Source organism: Erpetoichthys calabaricus, chromosome 4 (genome assembly GCF_900747795.2).
Source record: "Erpetoichthys calabaricus chromosome 4, fErpCal1.3, whole genome shotgun sequence".
Classification (NCBI taxonomy): Eukaryota; Metazoa; Chordata; class Cladistia; order Polypteriformes; family Polypteridae; genus Erpetoichthys; species Erpetoichthys calabaricus.
The window spans coordinates 111,901,331-111,928,168 of NC_041397.2; the positions used below are offsets into that span (position 1 = coordinate 111,901,331).

Genomic DNA, 26,838 nt, shown 5'->3' on the forward strand with positions numbered 1-26,838 from the left:
GTGCACATTAAAATGTTTTTTGTACAATGTACAATTCTCATGACAGTGGAATAGGTTATTCTTTGCCAGTCTACTGCAGTAATTGTAGTGGAAAATGTGGTTAACATCCACTCATGCATGGGAAAAAAATACTGTTGAATACCGTGAAACCGGTATAATTTTGAAAAATACCGTGATATAGAATTTTGGTCATACCACCCAGCAATAATTAAGGATTGAATAATAGTGCAACAGTTTGTGAGAAAGACAATAATGGCAATGCACTGCATCAACCTACCCTTGAAACAGGTGATGAAGCATCTTCAGGATTTCTTTTTTGACTTTCTTGCTCAACATCTTGCCTTTTATTCTTCATTCTTTCTCGTAGATCACCAGTAGGTCTTTCAGGTGACCTGTTGGATTTAAAACAATTAGATAATACAAAGGCTAAATTTAGGAAAAAAAGGGTTGTAGTAGTCCACAATGTATTTGTTTCCATATGGATTGATGAATGTTAAAATAGTCATTGCATCCATTTCCACAAAGAAAAAATGTTTTTTTCTGAGCCTAATTGCAAAATTACATACGGTGTTACTTCTCTTCTGTTAAAAGGAGCAGTGATAGGTGACAGCACACTGAGCTGGAAACCGAAACTGAGAGATAATGACACTTAACTTTACTACACTTATATCCAATTATCACATCTGCCAGCTAAAACTTGAGTAAAGATGTTCTATTAAACACTTGCAGAAGAAGCCAATAACAGTTAAAATTTGAAGGGCTCAATTACCCTTACGCAAATTAATCAATGAAGTATTAGTTACAATTTTGGACCATTTCTAAACAGAGGACTAAAATTTAAGAACTCCAGTATTGAGTCAGTGTACCAGTGCTATGAACAAAAGCTACATCTCCATCATTACTCCTTTAGGCCTTCATATATATGTAATTGCTTATATGTATTTGTATACTACAGTGATCCCTCGCTATATCACGCTTCGACTTTCGCGGCTTCACTCTATCGCGATTTTTTCTCATACACGCTTACGTCACTACCCATGCGCTTTCTGAGAACTTTAATCTAAGCCCCATGATGGCTCCTAAACGTGCTGCTTTTTCTAAGCCTTCTGACAATAAAACTAAGCGCCAGAGGAAGATGCTTACTATCCAGGAGAAGGTGAAACTCTTGGATATGATCAAAGATGGCAATACCCTACAAAAGCCTCCTCCCGTATATGAAAAGACAGCGCCAGCAACTGCCTATCAAGATGTTCACACCCAGATACCCACTGCCTACTCCTAGTACTCCTTCAGCGGAAGAAGACAACGACGCACCTGCTGAAGATACTGCACCACCGGAAGACTCTCCTACGGAGTTCGTGCCTTCATAGGTTAGTGGTTGTGTGTAAGAACTGTGTGTGTGTGTGTGTGTGTGTAATTAAATGTACAGTACAATAATCTTACTATATAAAAGCGGTTGGGATTGTCCTTCTGTCCCGTGAGTGCAAAGCGTAACGGTATTCCGCTTATCACAGACTTACTACTTGCGGCTTGCGGTATGAAGCGACGCGATGTGAGCAGAATTCTGGTGCTCCTATCGTTCCCTTGCTTTTGTGCGCGATGCGCTGGAAAAATAGATTAAATTATGTCTCTGGAAATAATTAATGTTGATGGAGTATAAATGTCTCACCGCGTAGTAAATATCAGGGGAGATGGTGCTTGCTTATTCTCATCTATAGCTTATTTAGTGCATGAAACTCCATCTTTAGCGGTACAGATTCGGACTGACATTGTACGACTTTGGACAGGCACTCGAGGGAATAAAAAAAACTTAGGTTTTCGGGAGATGTTATGAATGGGCACTTTGATGTCATCATTCCCTACACTTACATGCCTGATGGACACATGGAGCGCACACAAATTGAGGATAAAAGTCGGTGCCTTAAAAGGTGGGTGAGCCTAGTAATATGATATTTGTAATGTCTAATATGTCTGATTTTCTCTTATTTTGTCTAATATATTGGGTAATACGAGTACAAGGTGACTAAAGGGTGTTATTTCATGTCTAGAGGGCTCTAATAATGTTAAAAAACGTATTTAGAAGGTCGTAAACAGGTTTTCTATACTCTAACTGCGAAAATATTCGCTTTATAAATAAAGAATCCTACTTCGCGAAAATTCATTTATCACGGTAGAGACTGGAACGGATTAACACTAGAATTACCAGAGTCTACGAAAAAACTCGTAGATCCGGCCCACCTTAAAACCGTTCTCACCTCTCTTTTGTCTTCTAAAGGCGCCGATTAAGATGAGCAGCCAGCTATTCTATCCCCCACCGTCGCAAAACGTTCACTAAGTTTTCCCAACTCATGCCTTGTTTGATTATCTGGGAGTGACTGAACTGCTGGAGTTTTAGAATGGAAATAATAGATCGCTATTTGGAATACATGCATTTCATGCATGTTCCGTTTCTACAGTAATCTATGTAAACACATTGGTAAAACAGAAACATTTTAATTTTTTAGTAATAAATGTTACAAAATGTAGGCATAAACTATAGAATCTGTGAAGCCTGAAGTCCAAACATCAAATAAACACTTTCACAAAAGGTTCACGGATGATACAACAGCTTCCGTGGCTTAATGCTACTAACTAACTAACTAACTAACTAACTAACTAACTACAGTAATCCCTCCTCCATCGCGGGGGTTGCGTTCCAGAGCCACCCGCGAAGTAGGAAAATCCGCGAAGTAGAAACCATATGTTTATATGGTTATTTTTAAAATGTCATGCTTGGGTCACAGATTTGCGCAGAAACACAGGAGGTTGTAGAGAGACAGGAACGTTATTCAAACACTGCAAACAAACATTTGTCTCTTTTTCAAAAGTTTAAACTGTGCTCCATGACAAGACAGAGATGACAGTTCTGTCTCACAATTAAAAGAATGCAAACATATCTTCCTTTTCAAAGGAGTGCAAAGCAAGCAGTCAAAAAAAAAATCAATACGGCTTTTAAGTATGCGAAGCACCGCCGGTACAAAGCTGTTGAAGGCGGCAGCTCACAACCCCTCTGTCAGGAGCAGGAAGAGAGAGAGAGAGAGAGAGAGATAGCGAGAGACAGATAAAAAAAATCAATACGTGCCCTTTGAGCTTTTAAGTATGCGAAGCTCCGTGCAGCCTGTCCTTCAGGAAGCAGCTGCACACAGCCCCCCCTGCTCACACCCCCCTACGTCAGCGCAAGAGAGAGAGAGAGAGAGAAAGTTAGCTGGATAGCTTTTCAGCCATCTGCCAATAGCGTCCCTTGTATGAAATCAACTGGGCAAACCAACTGAGGAAGCATGTACCAGAAATTAAAAGACCTATTGTCCGCAGAAACCCGCGAAGCAGCGAAAAATCCGCGATATATATTTAAATATGCTTACATATAAAATCCGCGATGGAGTGAAGCCGCGAAAGGCGAAGCGCGATATAGCGAGGGATCACTGTAACTAGCTAGCTAGCTAGCTAGCTAGCTAGCTAGCTAGATAGCTAGATAGATAGATAGATAGATAGATAGATAGATAGATAGATAGATAGATAGATAGATACTTTATTAATTCCAGGGGGAAATTCACATACTCCAGCAGCAAAAAATATTAAATTAAAGAGTAATAAAAAAAATGCAGGTAAAAAACAGACAATAACTTGAATAATGTTCAACGTTTACCCCCTCTGGTGGAATTGAAGAGTCGCATAGTTTGGGGGAGGAACGATCTTCTCAGTCTGTCAGTGGAGCAGGACAGTGACAGCAGTCTGTCGCTGAAACTGCTCCTCTGTCTGGAGATGACACTGTTTAATGGATGTAGTGGATTCTCCATAATTGATAGGAGCCTGCTGAGTGCCCGTTGCTCTGCTACGGATGTCAAACCGTCCAGCTCTATGCCAACAATAGAGCCTGCCTTCCTCACCAGTTTGTCCAGGCGTGAGGCATCCTTCTTCTTAATGCTGCCTCCCCAGCACACCACTGCATAGAAGAGGGCACTCGCCACAACCATCTGATAGAACATCTGCAGCATCTTACTGCAGATGTTGAAGGATGCCAGTCTTCTGACTTGGAGCACAGCTTCCCTACCGTGCTACAGAGACGTGAGTTCGATTCCCAGCTTTGAAGAAAGTGTTTTTTTTTTTCCTCAAACGGACATTAAATTTATAAATTGGTATGCACTGTAAATCGTTAACTTTAAAATGTCAATTGCAGTTATTTCTGTTGATTAATTCATGCTTTTTTACTTAGAGTCAGAACAGGAGCTTTTTCAGCTTATTCAGCTTCTGATCTGACTCAAACAGCGCCAGTATAACTTCACACCCGACCTGACGCTGTTCGTTTTCAAATAATATTGCATTACTTCGACGATGTTTTCTGACTGGTACTATTCGCACCATAAAATGATTTCTTCAAAACGTCACATATATTTGCCTCTTTCTTTTTTTAAAACGTGCGTTGTAGCACTCAGCAACTGGCCACCTGCATGTTCTTGCGCACACTGAATAAGACAGCGCTATATGCAATCATCAGATTCAAATGTTAACAGTTATATAGCACGGAATGGAAATCAGCAGTTCTTAGCATTGCACCACGCAAGCTGTCATATCAACCGCCTCCTGTAACTTGCTTTCTTTTTTCTTCGGTTATAGTCTTGAATAAAAGTGCACTTGTTTTGTTATACTTTTACATCAACATATGTTCCTGTGTTTGAGCTACATGGGCATACTCAAAAAATACAAGTGTAATGCCACAAAAAGTGCATGCAGACACTTCAGTTCACAAGCATTGGTACGACAATGCAGTCACAAGTAGGCCTACACTGCAGAGCTTTAGCGCGTCTTTATGTGAAAACAGCAGTGTCAAGTGGGCTAGGAAAGGATCCTGAACGCGACTAAGACAATGAAAAGTGAATTTAAAAAAAAAAAATAAAGCTAACCTTTACAAATATCATAAATTACACCAGCTGTTACAGACTGAAATCAAATGTATCTTTTTATTCTAAAATAGTGAAAATAAGAACACTTCTCAAAAGGGAGTTGTGCAGGATCGAACTCATGACCTTCTGATTCCCAGTCAGCGACTGATACTGTTGCGCCACGGAAGCAGCGATAGCTAATACGTGTCAATGTCGCACACTAAGGTGGCTTTTTTTTTTTGTACCTTTTGTGAAAGTGTTTCTTTGATATTTGGACTTCAGGCTTCATACATTATATAGTTTATGCCTACATTTTTTCCATTTGCTACTAGAATATATAAAACGTTTCTGTTTTAACAATGTGTTTACACAGATTACTGTAGAAATGCAACACATTTGAAATGTGTGTGTTCCAAATAACAATCTATTATTTCTACTCTAAAACTCCACTTCACTCACAGATAATCAATCAAGGCATGAGCTGGGAAAAGCTTGTTTACGTTCTAAGTCGTTGGGGGAATGGAATAGCCGGCTGTTTGCAGCATGTCTTTATCAGTACATTTAGATGACAAAAGACGCTGGCGGAGAGGTGAGAACGATTTTAAGAAGCGATGTAAGGTGGGCCGGATCTACGAGTTTTTTCGTAGGCTCTGGTAATTCTAGTGTTAACCGTGATAAACGAGGGTTCACTGTATATATTAAATAAAAAATTTAATCATGATTAATACCAAAATGTCTTTCAATTAATCACAAGTTTAGCCAAGGTAGATCAGCAATGTGCAGTAGTCCCCTGTGAATGTGACTGATGTACAACTACTTGGCTGCTCAAACTACAAAGTCACAATTGTCCCATGTAAAGGTAATGTGTATCTTCAACTTTATTTAGAGGTCTACACTCTGATACAATCCATTTAGTGGTAGTGAATACTTTAGACTTTTTTCATTCATGTACAAAATCAAATTGTGCATTCAGGGATTATAGTCTGCCACAGATTTTGCTGCTTACTGTTAAAAACTCTTAACGGCAGTATCATGCATGTTTTGCTCCTAAGTGATAAGCTAAGGATGTTGTACTTTTGTCATATTTAAATTTGCCTGCACAAATTTTACAATTATTGACAATTTATCCCTTTTAACCATGTGGAAGAGATTTAAATCAAAAGGAACCATCATAAAATGTCTATTTCTAAGTCATTGTTAATGGAATAGCTTACATCAGGGATTCACAAACTTTCAGTCAAGGCCCCCCAAAATTTTGCATAATCTGGTCAGTGCCAACAACTAAAATAAAAGCAATGCTGCAAAGTTGAGCATGATCATGGATCTCGATTACTGCTAATAGCAGTTACACAGCATTATTTTGTATAATCTATATTATTCAAAGCAAATGTTTATCTACAACAGACTATCAACACTAACAGTATGTGATTAAATGTCACATAATATCACTAGGCCAGGGGATTTCAAATTTTTTTCTTGGCATTCAACCTCCAGGCATATGAATATTTTGATGTACCACCAATTATTTTTTGATGTCAAATTTTAACTGAATTCACTTTCAGCTGTGTCTAGTAAGACATTTCTTAACTCTCATCCTTCCCCCTAATATTCCAACTGGGGATTTTAATATGTGAGCTGAAGTTTATTGAAAGTGGAATATCATTTGTGAGAGTAAAGAAGATTGGGTCATGGCCCCCACTCTGATAACCAATAAAACTATACAAAAAAAAAAAAAGAACAAGGAGAAATTAAAAGTGTGCTCAGAAAACAACATATAAAAAGAACCACAAAGGAGAGAACATAGAACTACTAAAACAGCAAGAAGCAGACCAAGATGGCATCTAACTCTAGGGAAAGATTCAAAAGACAGTTCTCCAATCAGAACATCTTAGCTAAGTGGAGGCATGCTGGTATTCCACAATAATATGTTATTCGTTGACTACCTGCTCGTCTGTAGCACTCAGCTGGTATCCTACACTGAAAAGTATTAAGTCAGGTCCATTCTTCTCAATGTACCACTTATACCTATTGTGCTTTGCTTTAGAATTTTGTTCTATATTACTTGTTAAAAGGACTTTTAAACTTTTGTTTGAATATATATTTAATTTTAATATAGGAATTCAAACCTTATCAATTTTTTTTAATAATTTGACTGCAGTAAAATGTATTGTTCCAAATAGCAAAAATACTGCATTTTAAACAGAGGGACAGAAGAAAAATACAAAAAGGAAAATGAAATGGATTAAAACTTTTAACCCTTAAAAATAATCACAAACTCACCTTCTGTATGAGCCACTGTAAGCTTTTACACGTGGCTGAGGCCCATGCGTAAACCGACAAGTATTTCCATAAACACAATTACCAGTCTTTAGCCAATTTCTACATTGGGTCTTCAAAAAAAATAATAAAAAAAAAAGTTAAAATGAATACAATTAGAGAATAACTTCCATAAAAATTCAAATAATACACCCAGGGAATTTTTTGGTTTGTTCCTAAAAGACCCTTTTAACTTGTTTTAAAACCTATTATAAAAGACACTTGCACGTTAACATACTAAATTGCATGCCTAAAAATATTTACTTTTCAGTATTTTTAATTTTAAATTCTCAGTTGCTTCCATACTAGCAATCTGGGTTTTAAGCCATTTTCCTCAGCTCGTAATTATAGACAACATCTTTGTTTGGTGTGGCTTAACTTGAATTTACCAATTCTCATATTTTACTCTACATATCATACTTGTTCTGTATTCTAGTTTTCATGCAAATTGAATGTGTGCTTCTGAGTTATTTATCTAAACAGAATATATCACGTTATATATAGTATAGATTATACTAAATTAAATATTTAAAATACCACTGAAACTATCAAAAATATCATACATATTAAGATGATACATTAAACTGAATAAAATGATTACTTTGATCTTTCACCAAATATTTTGTCCTCTCACCTCTGCATTACTCCCTGTGCTTGGTCCAAGTCTTTCAAACACACTAGGCCTGCGGGATGTACTATCTGATATAGTCTTCGAATTTTCCACTGTTACTTTTCTTCTAATTTTGGACATTCTGTATAACTATATTTTAAACTGCAACAAAAAAGAAATATATAAACACATTTCATAAATGCAAATCAACATAACAATAACAATATAATAATAACAAACCTTTTTAAATTAACTTTGTTACAAAGTAATTAAACAATGAAAGATAATGTTTAATAAAGGAATTAAATGTAGTATTAGAAAAACAAGAAAAGTAACTTTGTATGTTTCCTATGATCTATCTACATATAAACCCATTTTTTTTTAACCATTAACCAAACTGAGAGTCACTGAAGTTAAAGCCTACCCCAATACTGTCAAGTTTAATGAAGGAACAAGTCCTTGACATGGTACCAATTCATCACTGGGCACAATGTGCCTAACATGCACATCTTAAAGACACAGTAGGAAAACCCAGAGGACAGCACTTGGAGACACAAATAGAGAATGCAGACTCAATACAGTGTGGCACCCGGACGGGGCTCATGCCCGGCCGGGACGCCCAGGAAGACAGGAGGAGGGCTCATTCCTCCTCCAGACCGCGAGGGGGTGTCCGCCCTGGTTGTATTGGGGGCCACGGTTACAGGGCTTGGAAGCCCAACCCTGTAGGGGCTCATGGTCACCGCCAGGGGGCGTCCCCCTGCCTGAAGAACCCTGGACCCCAGTACTTCCGCCACACCATGAAGTGCTGGGGGGAAGAAGAGAGGGAACACCCGGAGTGCTTCCGGGAGGACAGCCGGCATTTCCGCCACACTGGGGTGTGTCCGCGGGATTGCTGGTGCACACCTGGAACACATCCAGGTACGGATAAAAGGGGCCGCCTCCCTTCATTCGAGGCTGGAGTCGGGTGGAAGTAGGACAAGGTGCAAGAAAGAAAGAAAGAGAAGGAGGCGGTCCGAAGAGGCAGAGTGGTTGGCCTGGACTTTGGGGAAGATTGGGGTTTGTGGCACAGTAATTGTAAATAGTATTGTAAATAAACGTGTGTTGGGTGACATGAGTGTGTCTGCCTGTCTGTATCTGAGCCAGTCTCCACAACAGATAGTGTTGGAGATTCACTTATATTAAAAAAAAAAAAAAAAAAAAAAAAAACGCTACAGTTACATAAATAAATTGTCATAACCAATGTAATATACAACTTGTTTGAGTATATTCCTGAATTTTAAATCTACTATATATTAAAATTCTTAATTGCAAAGGTGAGAAAAAAAAAACATGGACATGGCTACTCATCTGTAGATAAACAACATGATAACTAAACTTAACTGACGATATTTTCTGTATTTTGGTAGATTTAGTTTACATTTTGAAGGAAGTTGCAGTCTTCAGCTCTGTTAAGACAAGATTAGTTTTAAACCAGGAGGTGGGAAAAAGTATTTATTACCAGAGGATCTCAGTAATTTTTAGTCCTGTTCAAATTGGTCATGTCCGTACCTTTTTTACAGACTGCATGTTTACATCTCAGTAAAGGTAACAAGCAGCCCCAGATTAAACTAGTTCCATGCGAATCAACATGTCAGGTCCTCCAGCAATAATTACTTCATCTAGTACCTGCAGTGGTAGGGGTGGGCTGTTGGTACATCTTGTTCTGAATAATATTTGGGCGGGGTAGTTCCAAGGTCTTAAGGCAAGCTAATATACACAATTTATATTAAAAAGTGGAGTATTATACACTTGGAGATGTCAATAAGGATTATTATACACCAATACACATAAATTAACCACTGGTTGTCATAAGGCAAGAATGGGGAAATACCTATTCGAAGTACTGGTGTGTACAGGCCAACTGTAAACATTCACCCTACTAATCCTGTTCAAATAGGGCTGAAGTCTCTCAGAGCTTTAATTAAAAGACTTAAACTCTATTTCATCATGCTAATCTGAATTTTCTCATTATACTGTACCAGTATCATCATCATATCTTTTTTCACTATGACATGAGATTGCTTGCCCAAGGTGAAGTATGGCTGTTATGTTTATATTCAAATATTGAATATAATCAAAAGCATATTCCAATACTTAATCATAAATTTAAAGAAAAGCTTTGAACCTCGCCACTCAGTTATGCCATAGTTCAGGTACTGCCATGTGATATTTTAGGATATTTCAGTTTTCTAAATATATTATTTTTAAGACCAGTCAACTCTCATTTCACATTGCACAGCTTCTGCTGTTATCATTACTATTCAATGAGGAAGATAAGACCATTCCTTTACAAATATGCTACTCTGTGAATACCGTATCAGCTCCGATTTGTACCCTTTATTAAAGTCACCTGAAAGAAGCAGCCTAAACAGCAAGGTAGGTATACTGCTTTCTACAGCTGAACTTTTTGAGGAGGTGAACGTCACCTAACATGGACAAAGCTGAACCTGTCATCCACAATTCAGTTTTCTGTCCAGTCACTTATAAGATGTACATGAAAATTTCAGCCCTGCTAAAGCATCACATGCAACAGTAATAAGCACTGCTGCTCTTGAATCCTCCCCACAGATTATTATACTATAATCAGTATATACAGTGTTCCACATTTTAATGAAGTACTACAAATTACTTAAAGGGTTTTGTGATACTGTATGCTGTTGACTGTACTAGCACACACAGAATTAACAGCTGTGTGAATCTGTGATGACTAATTGAAGATGATGTTTTTTGGAGTCTCACTTTACTAATTTTTACTATCCAAAAACAATGGCACATGAATTTCTCCTGTTCTATGTTTTAATTTACCCTATATTCAAAACTGAACATAAAAACACAATGCAAATGAAGGGCAACTATTTTGGCTTAGATGTTGTCAGTTTAGGGACAAAGACTTCCAAACGTTCATACCTGCACAAAATGAAAGTCAGACTTAAATTTAGACATTCATCTAAAATGGAAAGAAAAACCTAATCTGCCATTAAGCCCCTCTAGCAAAAAGAAAGAAGTAGTACATACCATTTGCATCACTCTGAGACAGCTAATAAGCATACCCTCTATACTGAGAATCAAATTACATAAACCATTTCATTGTTAAATACATTATTATGAAAGCAGCATAATAATAGTCTAAGCCTACTAAAATATACTATACCAGTGGTCATGAGTATTAATTCATATTTCAATATATCTAAACAAGTGCATACTTGCAATTTTAAGGACCTTAATATCAATTATTAAGATTGCACTCTGGCAAACTGGAAAAAGTGCTTTAGCTATGCAAAGAGATGCAAGTATTTTTGAAGATCTCAAGACCAGTACTGTTGATGTTCACAATTACAAAGAGACTTTAGAACCTGACAGAGTGTAAAAACTTCAAGAAGAATAGTCTGTATGTACAGTAATCCCTCCTCCATCGCGGGGGTTGCGTTCCAGAGCCACCCGCGAAATAAGAAAATCCGCGAAGTAGAAACCATATGTTTATATGGTTATTTTTATATTGTCATGCTTGGGTCACAGATTTGCGCAGAAACACAGGAGGTTGTAGAGAGACAGGAACGTTATTCAAACACTGCAAACAAACATTTGTCTCTTTTTCAAAAGTTTAAACTGTGCTCCATGACAAGACAGAGATGACAGTTCTGTCTCACAATTAAAAGAATGCAAACATATCTTCCTCTTCAAAGGAAACAGAGAGTAAAGCAAACAAATCAATAGGGCTGTTTGGCTCTTAAGTATGCGAAGCACCACCGGTACAAAGCTGTTGAAGGCGGCAGCTCACACCCCCTCCGTCAGGAGCAGGGAGAGAGAGAGAAACAAAGTCAAAAATCAATACGTGCCCTTTGAGCTTTTAAGTATGCGAAGCACCGTGCAGCATACTTAAAAGCTGCACACAGAAGGTAGCAACGTGAAGATAATCTTTCAGCATTTTTAGATGAGCGTCCATATCGTCTAGGTGTGCGAACAGCCCCCCTGCTCAATCCCCCTACGTCAGGATCACAGATAGTCAGCGCAAGAGAGAGAGAAAGAAAAGTAAGTTGGGTAGCTTCTCAGCCATCTGCCAATAGCGTCCCTTGTATGAAATCAACTGGGCAAACCAACTGAGGAAGCATGTACCAGAAATTAAAAGACCTATTGTCCGCAGAAATCCGCGAACCAGCAAAAAATCTGCGATATATATTTAAATATGCTTACATATAAAATCCGCGATAGAGTGAAGCCGCGAAAGGCGAAGCGCGATATAGCGAGGGATCATTGTACAGATATTTATACATGAATATTTCAATACCCAGCATATAATTCATGAAATTTTGTATTTTATTTGAAATGTGTAATTTAAATTTGTAAGAAGTCTGCTCAGAAGTATATTACGGAAAATTAGGTCCTCTATTCTCCCATTTCTTATATGTGTTTATGAAGCCAGAAAGCTTAAATACGTCACTACTCAAAATCACACAGACAAATGCAAAGACCATATTCTACCATAAAGAGAGAAATAAGACCAATGCTTAAAATGTTGCCAAATCAAATCGAAAAGTTTTGGAGTATCTGCACATGTAATACGAGATCCATTTTGTAAATTTCACAAAAGGACAGATTTGTTAGGACAAATGTTTAAAATGTAGAACCAAAGAAAGGTGGTTGTATTGGGGATTTTATGGAAGAGCAAAATTCTAAGATATGAAACTCTTGGACCACTGAAATCAAGATCAGTACAAGAAAATTATGATCAAGTAAAGTTAATTATAGATTTATAATTTGCATTACTTGAAAACACATAAACCTTATATTTCTCACTTAACAACAAACTTTTTTTTTTTTTATAATCTACTTTAGATATTACACTGCTCAAAAAAAATTAAAGGAACACTTAATCATCACAGTCATTAACACCAAGTCAGTTAAGCTTCAAGGATATCAATCTGTCCAGGTAGGAAGCATAAGCGATTATGAATAAAATTCACCTGCTTTCATGCAAATGAAAGTGACAACAGGTGCACTAGAGAGGAAACAGCAAGTAAGCCCAAAAGAAGGGAATGATTTTGCAGGTGGTGGCAACAGGCAATTGCGCTCTCCTTATACTTCCTGAGTGATTTTCTCTAATTCTGCATTTTGCTAGTGTCCTTGTTACTACTGGTAGTATGAGGCAGTGCCTGCAGCCAATTCAGGTTGCACAAATAGTTCAACTCTTCCAAGATGGCACATTCATTTGTGCTGTCGCAAGAAGGTATGCTGTGTCTCCCAACACAATCTCAAGAGCATGAAGGAGACACCAGGAGATGGGGCTGATACACAAGAAGAGCTAGACAGGGCCGTAAAAGGACACCAGCCCAGAAGCGGGACTGGTATCTGCTCCTTTGTGCGAGGAGGAACAGGAGTAGCACTGCCAGAGCACTACAAAATGACCTCCAGCTGGCTACTAGTATGCATGTTTCTGACCAAACTGTCAAAAACAGACTTCATGAGGATGGCATGAGAGCCTGATGTCTTCTAGTGGGACCTGAGCTCATAGCCCATCACCAGGCAGGTCAATTGGCATTCACCAGAGACTACCACAACTCTCTTCACAAGAGAGTAGATTAACACTGAGCACATCTGACACACTTAAGACTTTCTGGAGATGATGTGGTGAATGTTGCGCAGCCTGCAACATCATCCAGCATGATCAGTTTGGTGGTGAGGGTCAGTGATGATCTGGAGAGACATATCCTTGGAGGGTCACAGAGATCTCCATATGCTAGGCAACGGTACCCGGACAACTGTTAGGTACCAGGATTAAATCGTCAGAACCACTATCAGGCCTTACGCTGGTGCAGTGGGCCCTGGGTTCCTCCTTCATGTGGCCAGAGTGTGTAGGCAGTTCCTAGATGACAAAGACACTGATGCCACAGACTGGCCTGCACATTCCCCAGACCTGAATCCAATTTAGAACCTCTGGGACGTTATGCATCTGTGCATCAGACACTGCCAAGAAGCACCACAAGTCTGGGAGGAGATCCCCCAGAACACCATCCTCTGTATCATCAGGAGCATGTTGCCTGGAGTGCATACAGGCAAGTTGGGACCATACACAGTATCGAGTGACATTATGAGTTTCTGTGTTGATATTCACACAAGCTGTATCAGCCTGTGATATCAATTTTTGACTTTGATTTTCGGTATGATGTTGAATCCAGCCCTCAAAGGGTTGGTGATTTTGTTTTCCATTGACAGTTGTTACATCACACAGTATCACTCAGTAAAGATTTTCCACACGTGAATAATTCGTTCAAGATCAAATGTGTGATTTAAGTGTTCCCTTAAATTTTTTCAGCAGTATATATATATATATACACATACACACACACACACACACACACACACACACACATTAAAAAGGGAACATGGCATTCAACGAATACGTCACAGACCAGAAATGAATCCTAGATGGGATGCTACTCAAAGACATACTCATTATTCAACCGCCTAACAGATCAACTACTCGAACATTAAAGTCCGCGAAAAATACAAGAACGTTTAACCTTCGCCGTCACCAGACCAGGACCTCCTGCATGCAGTCCGTAGCAGTGTCTTGCAATGCTTACACAATTATTCGTATACTCGTGATAAAATGAGGACTCGGAATCATCGACTTCTGTCGATGATGCATTTACACATGTATCTGGTGTCTAAAAGTACAGCTTAAAAATCAAGGAAGGAAAAGTGAATCGACTCCCCTGTACTAGATGCCATTACCTATTGAAGTTCTTACAAAACTAAACGTAACGTCACATTACCTTTACGAAACAAAGCATGAACAAACACTCGCAACTAAACAGATTAAAGCAAAATATTATCCACTTATCTTTTTCCCACAAAGCGTATTACACGAATAATGGGGAGCAACTATGCAACTATAATGCATAAAGGTTTCCTAAAACGCAATCTAAATAACCCTAGACACTACATCGTATACCAACACGTCGTGTTTATGTAAAATGAGAATTTTGCAAAGCTCACTCAACGTATTTCATGAACTGAAAGGCTTATGTCGTTCACGCTCAAATATATTACATTAAAAAAACCAAGCGGCGGTACTCACAAAACTGATCGATCGAAAAAACAATACTCTTTAAAAGTAGTGATAAGAAAACAATTTCCCTACCACATGGTACGCGGCGCCTGCGTACAACAAACCCGGTCGCTCCTCTCTGCTACGTCGGCTACTTCGCTACTAGTGGTCGAGGATTCGGATACGGCCTATTTACTCGTACCTAGCGTTACCAGAAAACGCATGTCATGTTTTTAAAATGAGTGGAATACCGTAAAGCCTGTAATCAATCGAACACTGCCTACTGTTTAAAACATGAAAAAGTACCTGCACATAAGACATATATCAATACAAACACAGAATGAACTTCCACCTGTCGGGTGTCCCATCGGCAGCTGGTTTCTCACCAACACCGCGGTGGATTGTGGGGCCCGACGTTCTACAGTGGGAAGACAAGCCGAGCCACGTGTGTACATCTGGAGAAAACACAAAGACAAGACAAGAAACTGAAAGGAAAGGCTCTACTACGGAAATCCGAAATAAACTACAGAATACTGTAGGGAGGAATGCTAAATGCGTTGAAAGCACAGCGCGCTTGCGAAGACACCAATGTCGTGGTAACCTCCCGCTATATACGTAAAGCTTGTTGGTCACTTTGCTGTTGTTAAACTGCGCAAATGTATTGTTTCATTTTAAATAAGATGCCGCATCAGTGGTTCCTATATATTCTTAGGCATATATGCATATCCATTTCAACCCGTTGTTCTTGTAAACAGATCACTTGTCAACCCCCTAATATTCAAAGTCTGTGTTTGTTTGGCATCCCATTATACGTAAAAGACGAGCACGTTAAACTGACCGTGTACCCGATATGAGTGAGTGTCGGAGAGCAGCGGCCTTATTTATTGTTATTACATATTTTACTGTGTACATTTTTACATATAATACCATAAGAAAAAAGAAGCAGATATTTTAATAATGTGAAAGACTCATGGTGAGGTTAAAGGAGATGGTGACAGTGACAACGCTGTCAAATGATTGAGGGAACCACCCCAATATAAGATAATAAAGACCTGTCAGCTGCTAAAGATTTTATTTGCGTGGCCTCAGATACCCACCTGGATGTAACAGATAACTCGGGTAATATTATTATTCAAAAAGCTAAGCTAAAATAAAGTGAAGGATCTAAAACGTTAAAATTAAGCAGTCGGCAGGTTTTCTTAAGAATTTTTAAGTTTCTTTAAATAATGAGTCTGCATGTTGAGTTTACTAGAAAAAGTAAATGTAGATTGTTGGCTTAATTTTTGAAGTCACTTTGGTATTTTTTTTACAGTAATGCAGACTTGTATCATAAAAATGGGTTCATCAAGAAATCCACTCGATCCAGTTCAGAGTTAGACGAGCTAGAGTTAAGCTAGGGCATAAAATATTATTATTATTAACTTATATTTACATATTCAAGTTAATACATTAATGAGCATCCCTTTTGACAAACTCCATTAAAAATAAAAATGATGCTTGGCAAATACTGTACAGTATTTCCAGTATGGTTCCCAAAACAGCCACACAATCTTTCGTCTTTGAACTGATAATTGCTTCTTAAAACTGATGTTAGATCATAGTTTCAATGGTTGAATTCTTCATAGCATTAATAACAGCGTTGTCTTAGAAGCATGGAGAGTTTACAAACCATGGATGTTTCTTAGGCAAACTAATTTTATATCTTGATATGTTCCTTCTTCTTGGTGAAGAAATGTTTTACAATTGAATGCAAGTTTTATCTTCAAATGCAAATGGAATTGGCTTTTGTGGAGGCATAAACAACATTTTAAAAAGCTTACTGTAACTATCTTTCTGAAGTTTATCACATATTATTTATGTGTAACATGACTATATGCATACATTGTCCATGAGACATTTTTATTTAAAGATTGAGGTTTATTATATTTGTTAATATAATAAGCTGTTTTATATTGTGGTCCAGTCCACTTTTATCCAGTACACCACAAAAAAGGGTGTTTTTTTCCTTTTGTTTGTTACAAAATAATTTGTGCCAAAATCAAGTTCAGATAATTAATTAACATTATTCTGCATAACAAATTCATGTTAAAGGTCTTAAAAATAAAATGTAATTTAAAATTGTATTCTCTCCTTTGATTATTTTGCTTTTTCATTATGCTGTTATTATGTGTATTAATTGAAATTATTTGAACTAGTTCATAAATTCATTTAATGATTATTGTTATTAAATTATGGAGTATTGTCTTAAATATTTTGGTGTAATTTATAATGAGTCATTAACTTGTAAACAATGACAGATCCTGTGCTGCTAAAATAGAGCGAATACTACATTTAAGGTTATACAGTTCATTTGCAAACACCATTGAATAGGTGTTAAGGGATTCTCTGCATAACTGAAACTCTCGTTTAGCCTTCATAGAAACATTCATTTCTTGATCTTTCTTAAATTATGTCTTTGTCAACAGAATCATCTATACAAACATATGTTCTATCACTCATATTTATTCTCTGTTCTCACAAATGCTTTCAATTCTGACCTTTTTGAAAGGTTTATTCATGTTCTGTTGTGTACCTTTAACCTACTCTTTGATAAATTATCCCATATTTCATAAATCCTGCCTCATTCTTTGTTTATTGTTGTTGTTCTGCTGTTTTCTCTTGTACTGTATTTCCTTCCTGTGCATCCTGCAGTATGTCTCCTTGTTTTTCAGTAATTTTTTGCCTTTCACCTTTTCTTTCTTCTTTACCTCTCTCTCTAGTCTGCTTCACTTGTTTAGTTGTTGCGTCTACCTTTGTTTGACTTCATTCTTTTGGTCAAATTTTCTGTATATTCAGTTGTTTTACCTATCTTGCTACATTCTACCTCTGCTTACTTTCTCTTATATAATTACTTGGTAATTCTCTCAGATGATGATCCACTGTCCCATGGTCAGTTGTTTCATAGAAAAAGACTGACTTGTTTTTCTCTGTCTAAAAAACTGATCCTTGATTATACTCATTTTTTTTTCTATACTGCAATATCTATGCATAATCATCAAAATAAACAGTCTTTTTCACTGATACTATTACCTCTTCTTTCTACCGTTATAATTTTTAACTTTTGCTTTTCAACAATTTCTTACACTTACTACATAATTATGTTGCATTAGATCAGTGGATATGCAGGTGCCTATGACAAAAAGACTAAAGGAAAATAAAGATCTGTGTCCACTTTCTCTAGTCTTAGTACCACTAAAGTCTTTCGTAAACACTATTAAAACTCAAGTTTATAACCCTTTTATCTCTTAACCAGTATGCCAGCAAAGAGTGTTGTGTATGGTGTTAGTCATGTTAACCATTACCTTTGAATATCAGGAACAATCTATTCAAGATTTTGTTTATAGATTTTAGTGGAGTACTGTATTCAGTATCACTCATTCTCTTCTGTTAATTAAGAAGTTGATTGAACTTGGGATCAATTCAAAAGTTACTCTCTATTTGTATACCTTTCTTGTGATTGGAACCAACATATGAGATTATACTATACTCAGTTTTTCTTAAATACTTTTTGTGTTAACACAAGCACCCCACTTGTCGATATTATGTCCTATCTATTTTGCATTTTATTTCCTGTCCTCGTGTAACTTTTGTAAATATGATGATGGTACTGAGTTGTCATCTAATAAATATCATGAATTTGAGACATCTAATTTTATTAAATGGCTTTCGGATAACACTCTTGAGGTAAATGCAAAGAAAATAGAATAAATAGTTAATAGACATAGAAAGGAAAAGTGCAGTAGTTCCACCTACACTAAAAAATGCAAAATTAGTTGAGTGAGTCATATCCTACAATAGCTGAGAATCCTGGGTGATTATCTGTTACAAAATCTGTGCAGAATCATTGTTCTGATTTTATCTGAATGATCTCAAAGTTACCTGCTGTACTTTGTTACTATCGTTATATTTCTAAATCTATTTAAATATTTACAGCTTTTCAATGAATAGCATTAAAATTGATCTAAAAATAAGATCAAATGAACCAAATATAAAACTAACATGTTTTCTTATCTTTGTTAGAATTGAAAGCAGTTATTTGCTGAACTAACATTTTGCATAAATGTTTAAATGAGTAATGTGTACAAACTGGTCATATTTCAAAAGCGCAAACTGTCAACATAGAAGGAACAATATAATTCAGTTTAAAGTAAATACAATGTTGTAGCCAATCAGTTATTTTTTTAAGTTCAGGTTAACATAAAGTATTTGTATAAATCTTACAAGAGTCTGAATTTAGAAAAAAAAACAAAGTAAGGTTTCTTAAAATGATCACAAACTGTATGCAATACAGAACAGTATCAAAAGACAGTTTCTCTGCAGTAAAATGCCAATAGGACTGTATTTATTAGTTGAAAGTTTGCTATATAATGTTGAATAGAAAGAATATTTAAGCTCAGAGAATGCATCTTGCATCACATTAGGTTAAAGACTAAATAAAATAAGACAGAACAAATCATTTTGCAGTACAAGAGATATTTTTCAGCAATTGAACTTTTTTGACCATTTCATTTAGCATTATCAATCACATAACTTGTGATAGTCTGTATTGCAGTGAGCACCTCCAGGCAAGCTGGTTTAATCATGCTGGGTGGAAGCAAAAATCCATATCTTCCTTTATCACGTAGTTCAAATGTATATGAGTATGGAATTCCCAAATCATAAGCCCAGTCATCAGAGCCACCTGGTGCCAGATCTGTAAAATAATGTACATCATATGATTATTTTGTGTGCATTTAATTCAAAGTGAATAGTAAAATAAATAAATCAGAAACACAAGTTACTGTATAAGCACATTTGCAGCTTTCATGTTATAGGGCCTGTCCAAAGAAATATACCAAGGTCAGTTATTTTATTTCCACAGTAGTTATAATATAGACATTGCTAATAATTAGATAATGAATTAAAAAACAATGCAAATTAATATTAGATATATTAAGACACTTATCTAATGTGTATTTATGTAAATAGTTAAATAAGGCGTTAAATACATTATCAAACATATCAAATGCAGTGCTACAGTATGTTTCCTCTACTCGCTGACAATTATGGAAAACTTCAAAAGATCACTATGCTTTCAGTTTATACAATTACCAATTAATAAACTGAACAGCTCTGCATTTTTCAATCTCAAATAATTTCAAATGCATAGCATAAAAAACTGATAGACACTTTATTGATTCCTGAGGGGAAATTGCAGTTTAACAGCGCTGACACACAAAACCTATGCAGAAGTCATATATATTAAAATAAGTAAACAAATAAATGTTTATAATATATTGAAATTTAATATATTTCTGATACGATAGAACAAATATTGACTAGCCTAAGAATAAGTTTTAACATTAATGGCCTGTAAAATGGCGCCTTCAACACAATCCAACCTCTGCTCCTTAGGGACAAGCTGACAGAGATGGGAGCAGATTCATACCAGGTGGGATGGATCATGGACTATCTTAAAGACAGACCTCAGTATGTGCGTCTTGGGAACTGCACGTCTGACATTGTGGTCAGCAACACAGGAGCGCCACAGGGGACTGTACTTTCTCCGGTCCTGTTCAGCCTATGTACATCGGACTTCCAATACAACTCGGAGTCCTGCCACGTGCAAAAGTTCGCTGACGACACTGCTATCGTGGGCTGCATCAGGAGTGGGCAGGAGGAGGAGTATAGGGACCTAATCAATGACTTTGTTAAGTGGTGCGACTCAAACCACCTACACCTGAACACCAGCAAAACCAAGGAGCTGGTGGTGGATTTTAGGAGGCCCAGACCCCTCATGGACCCCGTGATCATCAGAGGTGACTGTGTGCAGATGGTGCAGACGTATAAATACCTGGGAGTGCAGCTGGATGATAAATTAGACTGGACTGCCAATACTGATGCTCTGAAAGGACAGAGCCGGTTATACTTCCTTAGAATTCTGGCATCCTTCAACATCTGCAATAAGATGCTGCAGATGTTCTATCAGACGGTTGTGGCGAGCACCCTCTTCTACGTGGTGGTGTGCTGGGGAGGCAGCATTAAGAAGAAAGACGCCTCACGCCTGGACAAACTGGTGAGGAAGGCAGGCTCTATTGTTGGCATGGAGCTGGACAGTTTAACATCTGTGGCAGAGCGACGGGCGCTAAGCAGGCTCCTATCAATTATGGAGAATCCACTGCATCCACTAAACAGTGTCATCTCCAGACAGAAGAGCAGCTTCAGCGACAGACTGCTGTCACTGTCCTGCTCCACTGACAGACTGAGAAGATCGTTCCTCCCCCAAACTATGCGACTCTTCAGTTCCACCTGGGGGGGTAAACGTTAACATTATACAAAGTTATTGTCTGTTTTTACCTGCACTATTATCAATCTTTAATTTAATATTGTTTTTTGTATCAGTTTGCTGCTGCTGGAGATATCTATCTATCTATCTATCTAAAAAAAGCTTTCTCATTTCGCACCCTTGAAAGCTGTGATTATAGTGCACTGTGGCTTAACCAGGGTGTCATGCACTTAATTTAAGTTATTGTTCATACCTGTCTGCTTGAGGCTATGTTACATTACGTGCCTTTTCCAAAGATTTTCAGTCGTAGCCTTTATTTACATTGTCTAAGTGAGTTAGAGGCAGTTGGCGGTACTCGCCTAATGTGACATGTCCTGCAACTCAGTCCAACTAGTTTGTGACTTACTCCAAGGTTTGATTTTGTATTTAGTTGTAGGACAGGCTCTGTGTGCATGATAGCTGACAACCAATGAATGCTCATCTATAATTATAGTGTATTTAATATAACAATGAGGAATAAGCCTCTCAGTGATTCAGAACTGACAGACAAAAGAAAAACCTGTCTGTCTGATGTCTCCTGTTTTACGTATCACAACACAATGGGGAAAAAAAGGGCAGAGATTGTGGATGAGTCAAGTACGCAGTCAATAAATGTGACATAGGCAGCAATTTTCAGTTATTCAGTTTGACATGGTCCAGCAATGCGATAAACAACTATGACATACCCATGACTAGAAGTCACGTAATGTGACATTGGATTTGGCCAGCATTCTTTGCACAGTTATTGACTTCATAGGGCCCAGACTAATCTGACACAATCAGTGGTTATCACTGTTCTAAAAACAAATTGAAAGTGCTGGCTTTGTGCAGTCAGAATTTAAAGCAAACTAATTTTAAATAGTGCATTTTAGTATTTCAGTGCAACATCACTGTTTGTACTGAAAAAGAACAATGGTACAATGGAGCTGTAGTTTATTAGGCTAAAAAGCTTTGCTTTAATGAACAGGGTAAGCCTCTTGTATTTTTCTGGTTCACGACTGGTCTGTGAAACATGAGATAATGAGTTTGAATCCAGGAGTGGGTAAGCCTGTGGCAAAAGTGGCACAACTCTGTTATGATGCATTAATATATTGCAGAATTAAATTACTGCTGGAAGGTGTTAAACCACCTATGAGATGATTATGATGATGATGATGGTGAATGTTATTTCTACCTGACAGTAATGAATCGGAAATAAAAAGTAGCTCTTAAGGGTGTAGATAAAGAAAATTACCATACTGGAAGTGGAAGAACTCTTAAGACCTAAACCCATAAGTATTTTAATATTTAATATATATTGTCCATCTAATCCGGTATTTTAAACAAGAGTAAGAATCCATTATGTTCACCAAGTGCTGCTGTACTGTAACTTTCTTCCAAGACAAGTCAGCTCCACATGTCACGGGATATCTACTAGTAGTGGAAGGGAAAAAACAGATCACTATAGATTGATGACTGTGCCAGACCACGTCAAATTTTGAGGCTTTTACATGGTGAAAATTTAAAATATATATGTGCTTTGCACATTTTCTAATTATAAATCATTGATTTTCTAATGGAGAAGTTTTTGTGATGGCTGGACCTTGGACATACAGGGGATTAATATCTATAAATTTACTTTAGGCACAGGTTCTTGTTTTCCATTATTCTTCACTTGATTGCACTGTGTACTGTATGTTTGTAACCACTAATGTATGTGTTCATTGCTGCTTTTCCTTATTAATAAATGCACATCACCCTATGTCAGAACCTTTCATATTTTAATATAGTTTATAGATAAGTTGTGAAATGAATGAGTTATTAATGAAAAGAATGCTTTCCAATTTAGTGGCCTAATATCTCATCATATCAGACATATTGTATGAGTACTCTGATATGGTATCTGCACCTTAAGAGTATTGCTTGCCTTGCATTCTTAAAAGAAAAATATTTTTCGCAGAAGAAGTGTTACAAGCTTCAGTGCAAAGAAACTTACATATTGTCTTTGCCCCTGGACCATAGACGAAATTAGTCTTGTGATGTCTTCTCATCTGTGTAGTTGCCAAGTATGCAACATAATTCTGAAAAGAAATTTTTTTTGTTATAAAAAGCAAAGATAAATGTTTATAAAATTCATTTGGTGTAAATTGTTCATCACTTTGAATGACATTCCACCTGGTGTAGCAAACCTAAGTGCATAAAGGTGCACAAACAAAATAGTACACCAGAGGCTTAAAGTTAATATTAGTATGGGATTTAGACCAATAATATTCTTGATTGCTTTTGTGGTTAGAAAAATCGTTATATCCCTAATCCTTGTCTTGATGTTTTTGGGTTATACCACAATCATTTGAGGCTGACTTTCTGTCTCACTGCTAATGAAAATAAAGAAAATGAGTAAATCAAATATATGCAGATTTTCAACATTTACAGAAAGTAGGTTAAAATGCATTACATCATAAAGTAAACATAAGTTGATTTGTTTAGATAACCTTTATTAATCCCAAATAAAAATTTAGATACATACAGCATCAGAAAATTAAAAAACAAAGATACAGACTTGCAGGACAAATAATATGATAGATAAATAGATAGATAGATAGATAGATAGATAGATAGATAGATAGATAGATAGATAGATAGATAGATAGATAGATAGATACTCAATTTGTCACACATAAAAACTGTAAATATTAGATTTGAATACATAATGGGAGGATGGGAGGTCTGAAACTTGAAAGTACCCCGTATGAGAAGGGCCTAGGACTTACAGTGGACTTGTCACTGTCAACATCCAAACAGGGATATAAATTTGTAAAGCATAATGTGTAAAATACAAGTCAAATGAGGTTATCCTTAAGCTTTATAACACACTGATTAGGCCTCACCTAGAGTGTGCATGTAGTTTTGGTCTAAAGGTTACAAAAAATACATAACAGTGCTTGCAAAAGTCCAGAGAACAGTGACTAGCTTGACTGCAGGATATCAGTTATGAGTAATAATTAAAATAATGGAACCTTTTCTGTTGAAGAAAACAGATTAGAATATAACAGTATATGTTGATTTACGCCCTCCCCCACTATAACCCATCATCTCTGGGGATGGAGTGAAAGCTTTAGGCCAGGTTTATACTTCACGCCATGCAACGTGTGCTCCCGCGGATGCTACTGCTATGCAAGCATTGTACTGTTTATACTTACATGTGTACTTTACGTAAATGTGGAAGATTCCACCAGGTGGCAGTGCAAGCTTTCATCATGGTGAGAGCAGGTTTGGCTTCACTGTGTTGTGAATTGCCTGAAACACCCAATAAATTTCGCGGACACCTTGACACAATATCTCTGAAAAGGATGGATGTTTAATAACTAAATCCATCAATCCAGGGATGTGTCCATTCCAGCTAGCATTGGGCACGATGCAGAAACGATCCCTGGGTAAGATGAATTCATCCAAGGTGAGTACAAGCACTCACATACACTAGAATCATTTTAGCATCAACAAATCCCCAAACCTGCATATCTTTGGAAAGAAACCGGAGCGCACTGTTAAAACCAATGAGGAAAATATGCAAACTCCAGGCAGGGAACACCAGGGACATGACTCCCTGCAAGACAGCAGCGCTACTGCTCCACCACAGTCCTGCCCCACTTGTGTAACTATTTATTTGTAAAATGTAATATACATACTTTAATTCATCTCATTATGAAAGTGACATCAAGTATAAATCTAAGGATTCTAAATGTGCAGAGAGCTGTAATATCATACATTTAATATGTTCTCTGTGGCGATTTCTGCTTGCCGCTGCTGTCTGGTCAGGTGGAAGCCCCAAAAGCACGTAGCGATTAACAAGTGGGTCTATTTTAAGATGACGTTTACGATGGTCTACTTCAATGATAAAGTAAATTAAGAGATTAAAGTGGACATTTCGAGATTTAAGCTGAAATTTCCACATTAATTACAAAATACACCTTTTCACTGTGTCCCTAACATTTTTTTCTCTGTGGCTTAAATATGCCGCCGTACATTCTGATGCTGTTGTGAAGGTGCAAAAAAAAAGGACGGCTCAGAAGATGGTATGTGAGACCTTTAAAATGTATCGTGTCATTATGATGGGGAATATGCGACGCTTCAATATAAAAGCACCATGAATGCATTTGTATGTTGACATTTTGCTTCACCACATCGAACCATTCACCAAACATTGAAGCATGCACATTGATCCTATAGGATCCACATAGCGGCTTTCTGTCACATGTAGATAGTAAACAGAGACTCTGACATTGCGTTCAGACTTTATCACATTGCACCCCCCCCCCCCAACTTTTTGCTGGTATTGTAACTGTCACATTAATTTCTGAGGATGTGCTCAGAGGACACGTTGAATGCTGGAAACGTGTGGCAGCCATGATGTGTGCACAAATGCATTGTGAATGTGAAGTATAAACTGGCCCTTAGATTCATCAAAAAATTTCAGTCTCCGTTTTTCGATGGATCTCAACGTGTTAGGGTCCCCTGATACTGAAAACATCTATATCTCAATGGTGAGTGTGTGTCTGTGCAGGGCAGCTGGTGTGGTGCATGTGTACGGCACTGTTCTCATCCCTACCACCTTTGCCGTCACTTCCCCTACCTCTTCATATCTTAAATCATTTTTGTGGCAGATTGAAGACTTAAGTCCCAGCTTAATTGAAAAATTAAGGAAAATGTACTAAGTAATTGCAACACAAAAACTGACTTAATCAGTTTTAACGTGAAATGATGCTGATGAAAGAATAGAAGAAGTGGGCCGCTAGGTAGGAGAAAAGAAGAGCTGCTCAGGAAGTAGCAAGCACATCAACCTCTGAGCAAATAAATTCTAAACATACAGAGAAGGAAAGTCAAGTGTACAGTAGACCCCTGCTGAGGGAAACGCGGTTTGGGATGGTGAAAGTAGCCAATCTGAGAGCGTTATTCATTTCTCCTTGCTGCTGATTGACTGCTGCCCTGTGACACGTCTCCAGCTGAGTTTCCTTGTGTTTTCCATTGTTATTGTATTCATTTTTTATTCTTAAGCGCACAAGATGTCGCCAAAACGCCTTGCACCTTCTAAGGCTTCTGGCACTGAGCCTAAGCGCCAGAAGAAGTTTAAAACACTCCAGGAGAGGGTTGAACTACTGGATTTGCTCCGGGAACTAAAAAGTTATGCCACTATGGCATTAATGAAAGCACTGTACGCTACATAAAGAAGAACGAGGCAGCGATCTGGAGTACCGTATCTCTAAGTTTCTGTGATAGTGCCAAAAAGGTAACAACCGGAAGGAATAAAAATATCATCAGAAGAAGACCTGTCCAAAGATCCAACCCTCCTGAAGCGCCCAAAGAAGAGGAGCCACCCGAGGAGTTGTAAATCCTCTGCATCATACTGCACAGCTGCTTCATCATCATCATCAATATCATTCATCATTGGTGAGTACCTGTACATTTTACTTTATTTTAATTAAATTAAATTATGAGATATTTACTGTACTTATAATAAAGAAAACAATAGTGCATACCAAAGAAAATGTCCTTGCATGAATTACAGTATGTATAGCGGTAATATCGG

General features: G+C 37.4%; 2 protein-coding genes across 2 annotated transcripts in view; both read right to left on the bottom strand.

Moving 5' to 3' along the window:
• Positions 1-15,331, bottom strand: part of zc3h13 (zinc finger CCCH-type containing 13) — a 117,644-nt gene extending 102,313 nt beyond the window's left edge. Inside the window, exons 1-4 of the mRNA XM_051927369.1 lie at positions 15,239-15,331; positions 7,870-8,007; positions 7,200-7,309; positions 278-392 (exon numbers count right to left, since the gene is read on the bottom strand). Coding sequence (XP_051783329.1) covers positions 278-392; positions 7,200-7,309; positions 7,870-7,986 — 342 coding nt within the window. The 5' untranslated portion in view covers positions 7,987-8,007; positions 15,239-15,331. The remainder of the gene's footprint in view (positions 1-277; positions 393-7,199; positions 7,310-7,869; positions 8,008-15,238) is intronic.
• A 3,872-nt stretch (positions 15,332-19,203) lies between these two features.
• Positions 19,204-26,838, bottom strand: part of cpb2 (carboxypeptidase B2 (plasma)) — an 80,193-nt gene continuing 72,558 nt past the window's right edge. The window contains exons 10-11 of the mRNA XM_028799682.2: positions 23,251-23,335; positions 19,204-19,664 (exon numbers count right to left, since the gene is read on the bottom strand). Of these exons, the coding sequence (XP_028655515.1) occupies positions 19,477-19,664; positions 23,251-23,335 (273 nt within the window). The 3' untranslated portion in view covers positions 19,204-19,476. The remainder of the gene's footprint in view (positions 19,665-23,250; positions 23,336-26,838) is intronic.